This window comes from Neovison vison, chromosome 6 (assembly GCF_020171115.1).
Source record: "Neovison vison isolate M4711 chromosome 6, ASM_NN_V1, whole genome shotgun sequence".
Lineage (NCBI taxonomy): Eukaryota > Metazoa > Chordata > Mammalia > Carnivora > Mustelidae > Neogale > Neogale vison.
In genome coordinates, this window is record NC_058096.1 from 203,562,630 (window position 1) to 203,575,925 (window position 13,296).

Sequence of the window (13,296 nt, forward strand, 5' to 3'; positions counted from 1 at the left end):
ACCTGCAGGGAACTGTGTAGGAGGTTGGAGGGCTCCTGATACTACCATCCCTTCTCCAGTCTCAGCTCAGCATGGGAGACTGATCTCCTTTCAGGTGGCCCCCGGCATGCTCAGGCTCTCCCCTCTTGGCAAATCTGGGGCTTGTTCTGGTGCTTCGGAAAGGCCCAGGGCAGGGCTCTCTGACCGTCCCCGGAGGTGCTGCAGAAGCGCCCGCAGGTGCCAGGTCCGCGGAGCGCAGGCCCTCGGGGACCTGGGCAGCGCCTGACGGGCGAGGCGACCTAGTGCCCTGCGCACGGGGCGCTGCAGCAGGCCATACAGGAATGGGTGAGCCGCGAAGGCCGAGTAGGCCACCCAGGTGACGGGCGCCTCGGCCACTGCAGCCTGCGCGGCGGGCGCCAGGCACGCACAGCCGTAAGGCAGCCAGCAGGCTGCAAACTGGCCCACGGCCAGCGCCGGGGCCAGGGCGGCTTTGCCCCCAGGCAGGCGAGGCCGGAGCGGCGGCAGGATGGAGAGGCGGCTATCCAGAGAGTCGGAGCGCGGCCGGGAGAAGCGCGCGGGCCGCGGGGGCCGCAGGGCCGCGCGGCGCGCCACGAGGAAGATGCCACTGTAGGCGCCGAGCAGTAGGAGCGCGGGCAGCGCGAAGGCCAGCAGCGCCCAGAGCGGCCGGAAGGGCGCGAGGCCGCCCGCTAGGACCGAGCAGCGCGCGGGAGCAGGGGGCGGCGCGGGCGGCGGCCCGAGCAGGGAAAGCGCGCCCAGCAGCCCCGCGGCGGCCCACACAGCGGTGAGCACCAGGCCCGGCGGAGGCCGCGCGCCGGGCCGCAGCGGGTGCACTATGAGGCGGTAGCGCGCCAGGCCGAGCGCCGCCACCCCGAGCGTGCAGGCGGGCAGCAGCGCCGCCGAGAGGAAGCGCGCCGCGCGGCACGGTGCGGGGCCCAGGCGCACGCGGCCCAGCCCGGGCGGCGGCGCGGCCAGCAGGCCCAGCGGCATGATGGAGGCGGCCGCCAGCAGGTCCACGACGCACAGGTGCACCAGGTAGAGCGCGTCGCGCAGTCCCGGCGTGCGCAGCACCACGACCAGCAGCGCGCCGTTGCCCAGTAGGGCTGCTGCCTCCACGACGGCCGCCAGGATCAACCCCACTGAGCCTGCGACTTCTGAGGTGTTCAGCCCTGTGGTGTTGGCCATTCGAGCACTCAGGCTTCACCCCGTGCTGGGCTGCAGAGAGGGAAACGGAGCATCTGCCCTCCCCCCTTCCCATCACCTGTCCCTTGCTCCTCTGGCCCTTCTCCTCAGAGGCAGCCGCCGCGCTGGCTCCGTTGCCCAGGCTGCCATCCTCTCACAGGGTCTTGGCCGGCCCCATGGAGAGGTGCAAGGTTGGGACTTCAGCTCTCTCCTCTGTCCCGGCAACTCAGCCTCTGCTGGAGATGGTACTGGCTGACACTCTGCTGTTGCCCTTTAGAGACACAGAGCTGGCAAGGGAGGAGCAGGGCCTGGCACCAGCCCCCTGGGTCCTAGCAGCTGCCAGCTGCTGGTGGGAGGCTGTGCTGTGGAAGTGCTTCGGGTGCCTCTGGAGGGGGGCCCAGAGCAGGCACAGGCTGGAGTCTAGTCTGAGGACATCAGAATGTGGGCTTTGGAGTCTGCCCCACCCTGCTCTGTTTTTCCCTGTAGTGGGAAGTAGCCCCCCACATGCTCTCCCCTCTCATCTCCATCAGCGGGAATAATCAGATCATTCAGCCTTTGTCCTGAGGGGAAACTGAGGTACCAGCGAGACAAGTGCTGAAGCAGGGAGGGCTCCGGGAGGGCTAGTTGTCTCAGAGAGGAAACTAGGTAAGGTGAGGGGGAAAAAATCATAGGCCTTGGCGCATAGTAGGCTCTCAACCCGGATTAGCTTGGCAAAGAATAGGTCCTTCATGATACCATGTAGAGTTAATGAAAGTAGGCTTTGGGGAAACAGCTGTTTTCTGTTTTGTTAAAGATTTTATTGATTTATTTGCGAGAGACCTGGAACACAAGCTGGGGGCAGGGGACAGTGAGGGGCAGAGGCAGAGGGAGAAGCAGATTCCCCACTGAGCAGGGAGCCTGTCATGGGGTTCCATCCCAGGACCCCGGGATCATGGCCAGGGTCCTGGGATAGACAGACGTTTAACTGACTGAACCCCCCAGGCAGCCCACAGTTTTTGTTTCAATTGATGTATAGTTGACATACAATATTACAGATAACTTTGGGTGTACAACATAGTGATTTGACAATTCTATACATTACAAAATGCCCACCATGCTATGTGTAGTTAACCATCTCAAACTGCTGGGTTTTTTTAATGTCTTGCTGAGTACTTTTTATCTATCTATCTACACATCTATCTATCTAAAGTGGGCTCTATAACCAACATGGGGCTTGAACCCATAATCCTGAGGACAAGAATCACATACTCTACCTACTGAACCAGTCAGGTGCCCCTTGACTGCTGTGTTTTGTTTGGTATTCTTTTTGCTGTTAGCAAACCAGTCCCCTTCTGCTAGGAGCACCCTGAGTTTTCTTTAGGAAACCACCCATCCCCAACGCTCAGAGCTTATGATTTGGGTGGGCAAGATCCCTACCCTCTGTTCTCCTGATAAGGCACAAAACCCAGTCCTGGGCAGTCCGTGTATGACATCCTCCACAGCCAACGTGGTTGGCTCAGGGAAAGCCATGTGACTCCAATGGGGCATATGAAGTCACCCAGTCTCTCGTCAACACCCCACCTATACCCTGATGGCTTGGCTTGTATCTGAAGCTCCTTTCTCTCCCCAGGCTCTCCATCGTCTCCCTTAGTACTTTGACTATCGGGCCCCATAAATGTCCCATATCCAAAACAGAACCATGACTCTTGAGTCCTCCCCAACATGCTCCTGGCAGTCTCCCCCAGCTCAGCAAACTCCAGAAGTTTTCACGGATGCCTCCCTTCCCCCAGACCCCACACCCAATCCATCAGTATCTGTGAATCCGGTCACGTTGCTCTACCACAACTCCCATGGTCCCAGCCACCACCACCTCACACTGACCCACTTCAGCATCCTCCCAACTGGTCTCCTGGCCTCTGCGACTGCACCTTATTCTGGTCATTTGCCTGTTTGTCCCCAGACCCCTCCCCAGTCTTCCCCAGTGCTCCGCCCTCCAGGGAACTGTACTTCCCAGGTTCCTTTGCCATTGGTTTTTGGGCATATTCAGCCAACAGAAGTTACCAGCGGAAGACTGGAAGGTGGAAGGAGGGAGGAAGCCAAGGTATTCTCCCTCTCATGCTCAGCCTGGGGCTCTGGGTGTACCTCTGCGGAGGACAGCCTCTCTTTCCTTCAGGCAGCCCCCTCTGTGGCTAGAGGTCTGCAGGGAGAGCTGGGCCTCTGCACAGTGGAATACCATTGCCTTCCAATTATCCTTCCTGCCCAAGGGTGGTAGCAGCTAATCTTTGCTAATCTTTGGCTCATCCCACCATCCCCTTTGATAGCTCAGTTTCTCTCCTCTATCACATTCCCCTTGTCTGGAATCCCGAGGGTGATTTCAGTTTTGCTGACCAGATTTTAAAAAAATATATATTTTATTTAAATTCAGTTAATGAACATATGGTGTGTTATTAACTTCAGAGGTAGAGTTCAATGATTCATCATTTGCATGTAACACCCAGTGCTTATTACATCACATGCCCTCCTCCATGCCCATCATCCAGCTACTCCATCCCCCACCCACCTCCCCACTGACTGGATCTTGACTGACACACCTTCCAGTCCACGCCACAGAGTAGCTAAAGTGGTTCCCTTTAAAAACAAATCCGATCATGTCACGACCCTGCTGTCATCCCTCTAAGAGCTTCCCATCATCATTTTAGACTCTCAGCTCCTCGGTGCTCAGGTAGCCTTCTCTCCACCCCTCTGACCTCACAGTCCTTGCTGACTGTACTTCCAAGCCATAGCAGTCATCTTGCTGGTCCTCCAGTAGATCAAACTGGTTTCCCCTTCAGGATCTTCCCATGTGTGCTGTTTCCTCTGTCAGAACACGCTTCCCTCAGATCTGTCCAGGACTTGTTGGTCCCTCACCTAATTCAGGGTGCTGCTTGAGAGAGGAGGCCATTGGGGACCATCTTTCCTAAAATGCCCCCGCCTTCCATCACTAATTCTTTACCTTGCTTTCTTTTTCTTCGGGGCACTTTCCCCATTCAGTGAATTTCTGCTCTCTGCACGTGCTTGTTTAGAGCCTGCTGTCCCTGCCTGTAGGTGCCCGAGAGCCAGGATTTTGTCTTTGGGCCCCTAGAACCCACCCTGGGCAGACGATCAGCATTGTACAGAGCTAGGTGGTAGCCACCAGGGCACGGGCCTCCAGATTTGACACCTCTCCTGCTGGAATTTGAAGGGCCTGGTCCAATTCTCCATTATTCAGATGAGAAAGGTAGTGTCCAGAGAGGTAAGGAATGTGTCCCAGATCACACAGCTGAGTTGTACCTGGAACCCAGGTCACTTGCTTCCTGGGCTCTGTCTACACAGGCACCATTTCTGTGCTTGGCCACAACTTAAACATGGGCTTTCGTCTCTAGGAGGTGAAGCTGGATTTTTGAGGTCTTGGCTCAGAATAAGGGGAAATCCAATGCCTTCCCATTTTCCTCTTCTCTCTACCCAGCTGGGCTTGCAGGCCTGGGACAGTGCCTGGGGCCTGGGGAGGGCTCAGCAGGACCAAGTGGGAATAGCAAATGAGAAGAGTGGACTGGGGCAAGGCGATAGGGAGGGATGGAGACTATGGTGGGGTGGAGAGTTTACGCTCCCTCTGAAGTATTCCAACTAAGTTAAAAATGGGGGGGATGATAGGACATTTTGTAGCTTTTGTTTTTTTGGCTTTTTGCTTTTGTTTTGTTTTGGTGTTTTGGTGTTGTCATCGTCGTTGTTGTTTTGTTCTAATTTGCACAAAGAAATGCGGGAAGGATTTAAAAAAAAAAAAAAAAAGACAGAAATGTGGGAAGGATAAACCGGAAACTACAGCAGGTGGGTGGGAATGGAGTGAAAGGCTAGTGGAGGACACTCTTGTGAGCACACGTTTCTGTCCAAAAGATCAGACTTTCTGGAACTATGTCAATGTTCTATGTATTGAAAAAAACCATCAAAGAAGACGAGGAAAACCCCCTAAGAGTTAATTATAAACAGAAACAAATGAACCTCCCTATATACTTCAAGTGTAGAACAACCATACCGAAGAGAAATAAATGGCCCATCCAAGTAACATTTGAACTTGTGCCCAAACTGTGCCTTTGACCATTGACCTTCAGCTGAAAAGATAAGTCTTAAGAAAGATTCAGTACATCATGAGCTCAGCTTATAAACTTCAGTTTTCACAATGGTATGGATGTAGTAATTCTGAAACTCCTTTGTGTGTGGGATTAAGCAGTAAGTAAATATATTAAGGTTGATGGAAACCAAGGTTGTTCCTGTGACAGAAAGGAGGCATTTTAAGTATACATTTGGGGGAGAATGGAAGAACTCTGTGTTGGACTGGAATTGGAGAAATAGACATGGATAGATGTGTTCCCTTATTTGCATATACTTATATGCTGGCTCTCTTTGCTACAAGGCCTTGGAAGCAATGACACCGCAGTACCAAGGAACGTACCTACTGCCCAAATCTTGGATGTTAAATACCATTTCCTGCTCTAGGGAGCCAGGGCTCCTTGGAGAAATGGCTGATTTCAGGTTTGCACGAGATGAGCTTGGAACATTTTGTGATGCCAGAAAGGAAGGAAGTGCTCAAAAAATGATGTAGATCTGAAAGTCAGCACGAAAAACCTTCTGCTGGCAAAATCTGGGACATTTTGAAGATCAGAATAATTACAGTAATGGATTATAACCCATTGCGTAAGAATCCACAAGTCCATATGGGTCATGAAGAAAGGGAATAGTGATTAAAAAGAGATGAGGGAGTTAGGTAACTACCGTTTGCAACCATCTTAGCAAAAATTTATTTAAGTCGTCTATTTCAGTTAAAAATCATCGATGGATATTAAAGCCAGTGGGTGAAAATCCAGGAAGGACGGGGCGCTTACATCTCAAAATATTTTCCCACGGTTTACGGATTCATTACAAACAGGAAAAACGGTTGACTTTCAGGTGGAGACAGCTGGTGGATGCCACGAGAGATCGAAATTAACACCACCGAGAATGGGACTTGTCCCCGTGGGTATAATGCCCCAAAGACACATCACGTAGGTCACATTGTGCCCAAAATGCAATGCGCGAAACTGACCATGACCAAACACCAGACAAACTCAGATCTCGAGATATTCTGTACAACTAGTCTGTCCCCTCTCGTATCAAGAATGTCAAAGTTATGAAGGGAAAAGAAGGGCCGAGAATGGTTTTAGACATGAGGCATAACAACTAAATGCAGTGTGTGATCCCAGATCGGACCCGGACCTGCTCTCCAGTACCCGTACTCCCATTTGGGGATAGGGTTACCTGGGAGGGGGTGGCTGGCATGCCTGTCATGATTGTAGAGCGGTACCCCTTGGCTATATGCCAAACTTGTTAATAACGGTCGCATATAAGATACATGTGGGTGTTCGGTGCCGAGACCTGAAGAATGTTTGATTTGCCAAGCTGTCTGGGCTAAAAGGCAGAATCACCAGGTGGGTCCCCAAATATCCAATAGTTCTGAACTGGTCAGCGTCCCCTTTGAAGGTTCAATCATCAGGAGGCCAGGTGTTGCAGACATGGACATAGATGGACGTTTTGTGTGTGTGTGTGTGTGTGTGTGTGTGTGTGTCCATGTCCCACATCACCCTTGTGATTGTTCGCTCCCTAGAGTGGGGCTGGAGTGCTCTGTGTTATGGTGGGTCCCCAGTGAGAGAAGGAGGCCCATGTCTAGTGCAGCTGTGGCACAGACAAGCGGAGGTCAGGGAGTGAGTGGATATAATATTTAATAAACTTGCTATGTATGCTTGAAGTTCAGCCTCCCCTGGTGCTCGCACCTCTCAGACAGATGATCTGGGTCAAGGTGGACAGTCCAGGTGGATGTGGGATTCCACCCACTCTCAGTCTGTGCTCCTCTACCTTGAACTGGCGGCTGTACCTGTGCCCCAGTAATAACAGCAGTCCATCACACCCATGACCTTAGGAGGTGAGAATCTGGGGCCATGGCAATGCCAGGGCCAGCAAGGACTGGGGAAGGGATCATTGTTTGGGACACAAGAGGGAGATCTGGAGGCACCAGGGGTGGGCAGGAAGGTTAAGGCTGATGGTTTAGCTTCCAGCAGACCCCGCGGACAGGACTAGGCAGCGAGCTCAGAGGCGAACCTCCAGCAGGTAGCGCAGGTGACACTGGCTGTCCTGGTAGATAAGATACTCGCTCTGGGAGAATTGGGAGCTTCTGAACTCTGCACAGAGCACAGGCCGGCCCTGGGGCACCACTACTCGCTGGCCATCCAGCTCCAGCTCCGTGTCCTGGGTTGGATCTGCAAGGCACAACAAGGGCCATGGGTGACTCAAGGGTCCCCAATCCTTGGCCTTACCAGTAAGTTCTGCCCCTTATGCTGTCCACTTCTGCCACGGGGAACACCTGCTCATTCCCACCTTGCAATCTCCAGACCACCACATAGGCTGGGCCTTCTGCCTGGAATATCTGTCCCATTTCTCTGCCTGGGAAATGTCTACTTACCTTTTAATGCTCAGTGATTGACACCTTTTCTTTGAAGCCCTCCTGGATGCCCAGGAGTGATATGTTGAAGCATCAAATGTTCGTCCAGCCATAAAGTAAATGACTAGTAAGGAAGCCTACTTCTTTCTCCCCCTCTCCACAGCGTCGTGCCTGCCCACCTCCTTCCTGAAGGCGTCCTGGTCCCCTAGCTCAGCCCCAGGCCTTTATCCTCAGGCCCGTCCAGGTTTTTGGAACTCACCAGGCTCTGTGTGGCCTCGGGCAATAACACTGTCGAAGCCAGGGGGTGGCTGCTTCAAGCTGGGATCATCGACGGTGATGTGGTGCTCTCTGCCCAGTGCCACCTCCCCCAGGAACATGTAGCCAAGTTGGTGGGCTCCGCAGGACATGCCAGTAACTGGGAGACCCAGGGAAGCTCAGCATGGGGAGCTTGGCCCTCCTACCTGCCTCCCTGGCCCCCACTTTGCTGAGTTATTTCCTCTGGCTTTGTTGACCCAGCCCAGAAAAGTGTCCACTCTTCCTGCAGCCTTAAAAACACCCCCTTGTTCTGGCTGCAGCCCCTGCCCCCCAACTCCAAAGTCAGCAGTGGCTCCCAGTGACCAAATCCAAGGGAGACGCCTTTTCTCTCTGCCATGTTCTGCTGATTTTTCCAGTGGCATCTTCCACCCCCTACCCTGGGACCCCTCTTGTACTGGCTCTCCCAAGACCACCCTCTACTCCTTCTTAGGCTCCTCTTCCCTCCTGGTGGACCCTTTGGTCTTAGGCAAGCTTGGATACCCTAGAACATCAGTCCTGCCCACCCTTGCTCCCGCACACCCCAGGCAATATCTCAGATCTTTATCGTGAGGCTGTGTGCAGAGGTCCTGACCTGCTGCAGCCCCCCAGGCTTTGTGTTACCTCCTAGCTCCTTGATCTCCAAGCCTCCTCTTTCACCACCCCTCCTCACCCCCCATCTGTGCCTGGCATGCTGTCCTGGCATCTGACCTGTCTCTGTGCAGCTGCACTTCCTCTGAGTCCCCCCACCCTGCCCCGCCCCCGGTCCCCAGGATGCCCCACTGAGCACTCTGGTCAAGCCAAAGATTCCTCTCCTGGATCCACTGTGAGTTGCGTAAGTGCTAGTCCCCCCACGTGTCCCATGCTGGCTGGGGTCTTGGCCCCGTGGGATAAGCTCACCGTAGCTGGCGGACTTGCTGTTCTCTGAGGCAAAATAGATGCCCTTGCCAACGCGGCCACCGGAATGAGGCATAATACGGAGCCCACTGGTGAGGATGGCAGCTACCACGGCCACGTTGGTGCCATGCCATAGTAGCTTCCGGTTGCCCAGCTTGGAGTGGGCCTGGAACCTGTCTCCCTGGGGGGTGAGGGGTGGGGAACAGGGAGGGTCACGCTATCCAAGCTCAGGTGCTTCTCCCTGCCATTCAGAGGGTGTGATTGAGGCCCAGGGCCCCTCCTGCCAATCACACACACTCACACACGCGTGCACAAGAAGACCTGGGCCTGGCAGAAGCTGATGAGTTGCCAGCCCAACATGCTGATGGGCATATAAGCCAAAGTCATCTCCGTAAGGGACAGGTAGTGAGGAAAATGGGTTGGCGGGGACTCTCCCTCACCTCCCCTTCTCGGTTCACTTTCCAAACATGTTGAAGAGCCGGGCACCTGTAGCTGCTGCCAGTCTGCTCTAGGTAGGTACAGATCACCTGCAGGAAAAGCAGAAGCTTGCTGCCAAGGGTGGGAGATGTGTGGACAGACCCCTACTGTCACCTCTGGTCCCAGAGCTCTCCTCAGGCCCTGCAGGCATAGGGAGAGAAGGCCAAGGGCAGGCAGTTCCCCTGCATACCAGGAGGGTGGATGGGCAGAGGGACAGTGACTCTGGGGACGGGCCCACCTTGTACTCGGGTGCCTTTGGGTCCAGCAGCTCGAGCTGGCACTTTAGGAGGTGATAGTCTCTGTCCAGTGGGTGTGGGACCTCCTCCACCTTCTCCTCCTCGGGGGTCGCCTGTAGGGTCTGGGCCAGCTCGATGTCCGCCAGCACCTAGAGTGATGGGCCCAGGTGGCTTGTGGGTCCACGTGACTGCCAGCATCCTCCCTCCCACATGACTGGGATGGTGGCCACCTCACCTGTCTGTCTGCCTGTGCACCCCACCCCATCAATCAGTCTGACCTTCCCCTCCTTTGTCCTTCCGGCTGCCCATTCCGTCCACCTCCCTGGGCCTTCTTGACCATCTGTCCCCTCCATCTCCTTTGCCCCATCTGTCCGTCTGCCCCACTGCCTGCCCGACCCCCAAGCCTCACCAGCAGCATGTCCTTCTTGGCCTGCAGGAGCTCAGGGGAGTTGATGGGCGGGGGCCGGTTGCGGCCGAAGTTGTGGGGGATGACGGTGTAGAAGTGGGAGGACAGCTCCTCCAGGCTGAGGCCACCATCCGCCGGGGCTCGCAGTGCAGCCTCCAGGGCCTCCAACGCCTCGAAGCCCCGTGCGATCTGCTGCTTGCTCAGCTTCCCTAGGGGCATCTTCTTCACATCTGAGGGCGGGGTGGGCAGAGAGCCAGGGGACACTCAGCCTTAGAGCCCTGCTCCCCCACCGCCGCCCTGCCTGGCCCCAACGGCCTGAGTTTAATCATGTCCCTTCAGATCAGGTCCCCCAGGGCCCCCGCCACCCTGCCTGGCCCCTCTCCCCTCACCCAGGTTCATGAGGGTCATGGCATTCTTGAACATGTCCTTGCTGAAGATGTTGGTGATGAGCTTCTGCGTGGCTGCGTCCAGGGAGCAGGGCCGCACACGTTGCACCACGCTCCTCACTGGGCCGCCGTCCACCTAAGGGGAGAGGCCACGGATGGTGGGAGCAGCGGGGCATAGCCAGAGCGGAGCCTGGCGTTAGAGAAAGATCGGTCAGATTGAGGCCAGAGAGGGGAGGTCTGTGCCTAAGGTCACACAACTGGATAGTGGTAGGAGCTACAGTCCCCTCCCTTGTCCCAGGCCCTGCCACCCTCCTGGCCATGTCACCTTCACCACGGCTTCCTGGGCCTCATCGTCTCCCTGCACTTCGATGAGCGTGTACTTGCCCGGGTGGGCCACAAAGTGGTCCCGCTCCGCCCAGCTGTTCTTGGTCTTGTCGCGAAATTTCTTCTCAAAGTCCTTCTTTGCATCCTCCAGTAACTTGAAGTAGCTGAGCTTTGACTGGCCCACCTCTCCCTGCAACCAACAGCCTTCAGGGATGTGCCTGCCACCGGCTGGCTATGAGCACTGGCGGGCCTCTGCTCGGCGGGGCCCCGTGCCAAGAGCCTCCGGGGCAGTCACAGGTGGAAAGGGGATACAGTCAGCAGCCAAGTAAGCTGTGGAGACACTGGGGAGCAGGGCGCATGTGTCGAGCAGGGAGAGGTGGGGAGAAGGAGATTTTCGGGGAGGAAGGTGGTGGCACTTACCACACGGCCCCAGCGGTTCCAGCAGGCGAAGCGGTCACCCTCTTCCAGCAGCTGGATGATGTAGAACTTGTTGTTGTTGCTTCCAATGTTGGTCTGGTTGAGGGTGCAGGCATAGTCTTCATGCACCTAGGGCCGGAGGGGCATGGGGAGGGCAGGCCCACTTGGGCTGCCTTTGGGTGGGACAGGGTACCTGCCTGCACATGGACAGGGGTCTGATGCTGACAGGAGTCAGGGCATCAGAGAAGGCTCTGTCAGGGAAGGCTTGAGGGTGTCATGGTTCTGCCCTGGGGGACCCTATCTGAGGGGACATGATTAAACTCAGACAGTTGGGGGAAGTTCTAGAAGGATGTGGGTGTGCCCTATGTCAGGGAATCAGAAGGAGACATTGGTTCTTCCCTGGGGGTCTCACAGGAATACAACACTGCCATGCAAGGGATCTCAGGGGGACATGGCCCTGTGGGGCTGCTTTAGGAGATATAGGTGAGTCCTGGGAAGACTGAGGGGGTCAAAGTCCTGCCTTAAGTGTGGCAGGGGAGGCTGGAGAAGCTCAGGGGCTTGCCCTGGAGTTTGAAGAGCAGAAATGACCTGCCTGGATATGATAGGACATAACTCTGCCTGACCTTTGGGGTCTTGTGGGGGACACAGCTTACTTGGGACCCTGAGCTACCTGGCCAGATCCAAGCCCCAGTGAGGAGGGGAGCAGGTCTGAGTGTATTTGAAAGGAGTAGGCGCCAACTCTGGATGGAGACTACAGCTTACCTGGGTTCCGGGGCTGTGGCTGAGTGGGCATGCTGGGTCCACTCGAACTGTGTGCTTCTCTGTGGGCGCAGCTCTGAGAGCCTCGGCAGTGGAGTGGAAGTGGTCCTCCTCCTCTGCCCCCTGCCGCCCCTGCTTTTTGTCAGGGCCCTCATGTGGCACCTGGGACTTGCGCTTTGGAGCCATGGCTCTTCTGGGGCACAGAGGGGACCCTCAGGCTTCATGGCCTCTGCGTCCCACCTGACTGGCATAATACCAACTTGCCCCTGTCTGGGTTTGCCCTTTGGTGACAGCCCACTCCCACTGCCTCCCATTTCCCCATTCCCTGACCCAGACCAGAAACAAAACCAGCTCTCTGCATCAGTTCCCTTTCCCTTTCCCCATTCACAAGACCCAGGCCAGGACCCCCGTCCAGTCTGCACTTGGGGCAAGGAAGAATGGTTCCCTACCCTCTAGCAATCCAGTGCTCTGAAGAGGGAGGGAAAGTGAAAATAGAACCTCTTCCTGCTTCTGGGCTCCTCCTCCCTCTGGTTACTGCCTGCTCCTCCCTTTCTCAGCTGATTCAGATGGACCTGGCATGGTTACTGGGCTGAGTCATCCCAACTATGGAGGAGAGTGGACAGCCGCTCCCAAGAGCCACACTCTTGGGGCAGATCTGTCCCTGTAGAACTTGGTACCCAGTGGCCCAGAAACCCTTCCCAAGGGGTCCAAAAGTTCTGGGGTGCCAGTCAGGGTCTGAGACCAGTGGCCTTGAACTGCCCTAGGGCAAGCACCAGTCACACCTGGTCCTGCCCTGCCCTGCCCTGCAGAGGGCTGTAGGTAGGATCACAGAGCACTCACCTAAGAGAAGCAGGGACCTGGGAGAGATGGCAGCCACAGGGCTAGTATCAGGACCCCCACAGCAGTTGCAGTTCTAGGGCCTTCTCTAGCAACCCTCTGTAAACTTAGGCATGACTTGGGGAGTGATTTCCCTACAAATGCCAGAGATAGAAGCAGGGGAAGCGCGGGGTGGGGGTGTGGTTTTCCAGCTATCTGGCCACCAGTCAAGTGAGTCAGAGGCTGGGCAGGCGGAGGCCAGCAGCCTGTCCCATGGACCGGTGGACACTTGATCAGGATACAGCCAGAGCAGCCCAGGGGACTGACGCGTCCTTAGCGCCGCTTGTCTGGCCTGAGGCACGCGATACGTGTCCGCCGGTTGCCCAATGACCTTGGGCCCAGCTGCAGACACTGCCTCCCCTTCTCCTGGCAGCCTAGATTCCTCCCGGCTATCTTGTGCCAGGATGGTTCATCCTGGCTCCAGCCCCCGATAGGGAGGAGTCACCGTCGGAGACAAGGAACCCTGCATCTCTGACGCCTCCCAGCGTCTAAAGACCGCAAACACAGAGAAGGCCCTTCTGGTCCCACCCGCCCTTGGACGTCAGCCCGCAGCAAGGCGCATGCGCTTTAGCCCTGGGCCGGAAG

General features: G+C 56.0%; 2 protein-coding genes across 6 annotated transcripts; both read right to left on the reverse strand.

Annotated features, from left to right (window-relative positions):
- Nucleotides 1–90: 90 nt before the first annotated feature.
- Nucleotides 91–1,182, reverse strand: GPR62 (G protein-coupled receptor 62). Its single transcript, XM_044253465.1, has one exon. The coding sequence runs from the start codon at nucleotides 1,180–1,182 to the stop codon at nucleotides 91–93; it is 1,092 nt and encodes a 363-aa protein (XP_044109400.1).
- A 5,726-nt stretch (nucleotides 1,183–6,908) lies between these two features.
- On the reverse strand, nucleotides 6,909–12,842 carry PARP3 (poly(ADP-ribose) polymerase family member 3). Of its 5 annotated transcripts, none has more exons than XM_044253468.1 (11): nucleotides 12,676–12,842; nucleotides 11,839–12,025; nucleotides 11,080–11,205; nucleotides 10,661–10,849; nucleotides 10,339–10,471; nucleotides 9,953–10,179; nucleotides 9,546–9,692; nucleotides 9,271–9,357; nucleotides 8,834–9,011; nucleotides 7,902–8,057; nucleotides 6,909–7,460 (listed from the first exon to the last, which is right to left on the reverse strand). In XM_044253468.1, the coding sequence occupies exons 2-11, from the start codon at nucleotides 12,019–12,021 to the stop codon at nucleotides 7,291–7,293; spliced, it is 1,596 nt and encodes a 531-aa protein (XP_044109403.1). In that variant the 5' UTR covers nucleotides 12,022–12,025; nucleotides 12,676–12,842; the 3' UTR covers nucleotides 6,909–7,290. The 5 variants fall into 5 exon arrangements, with proteins under 5 accessions (XP_044109403.1, XP_044109401.1, XP_044109402.1 ...); XM_044253466.1 differs by having other exon boundaries at nucleotides 11,839–12,028; XM_044253467.1 differs by lacking the exon at nucleotides 12,676–12,842 and adding an exon at nucleotides 12,285–12,634 and having other exon boundaries at nucleotides 11,839–12,028.
- Between the last annotated feature and the right edge of the window lie 454 nt (nucleotides 12,843–13,296).

Coding starts and splice junctions, on each gene's coding strand:
- GPR62 (XM_044253465.1), bottom strand. CDS start 1,182: ATGGCCAACACCACAGGGCTGAACACCTCAGAAGTCGCAGGCTCAGTG.
- PARP3 (XM_044253468.1), bottom strand. CDS start 12,021: ATGGCTCCAAAGCGCAAGTCCCAGGTGCCACATGAGGGCCCTGACAAA. Junction 11,206..11,838: donor GCCACAGCCCCGGAACCCAG/GTAAGCTGTAGT, acceptor CTCCGGCCCTAG/GTGCATGAAGACTATGCCTG. Junction 8,058..8,833: donor CAGCAAGTCCGCCAGCTACG/GTGAGCTTATCC, acceptor TGGGTCTCCCAG/TTACTGGCATGTCCTGCGGA.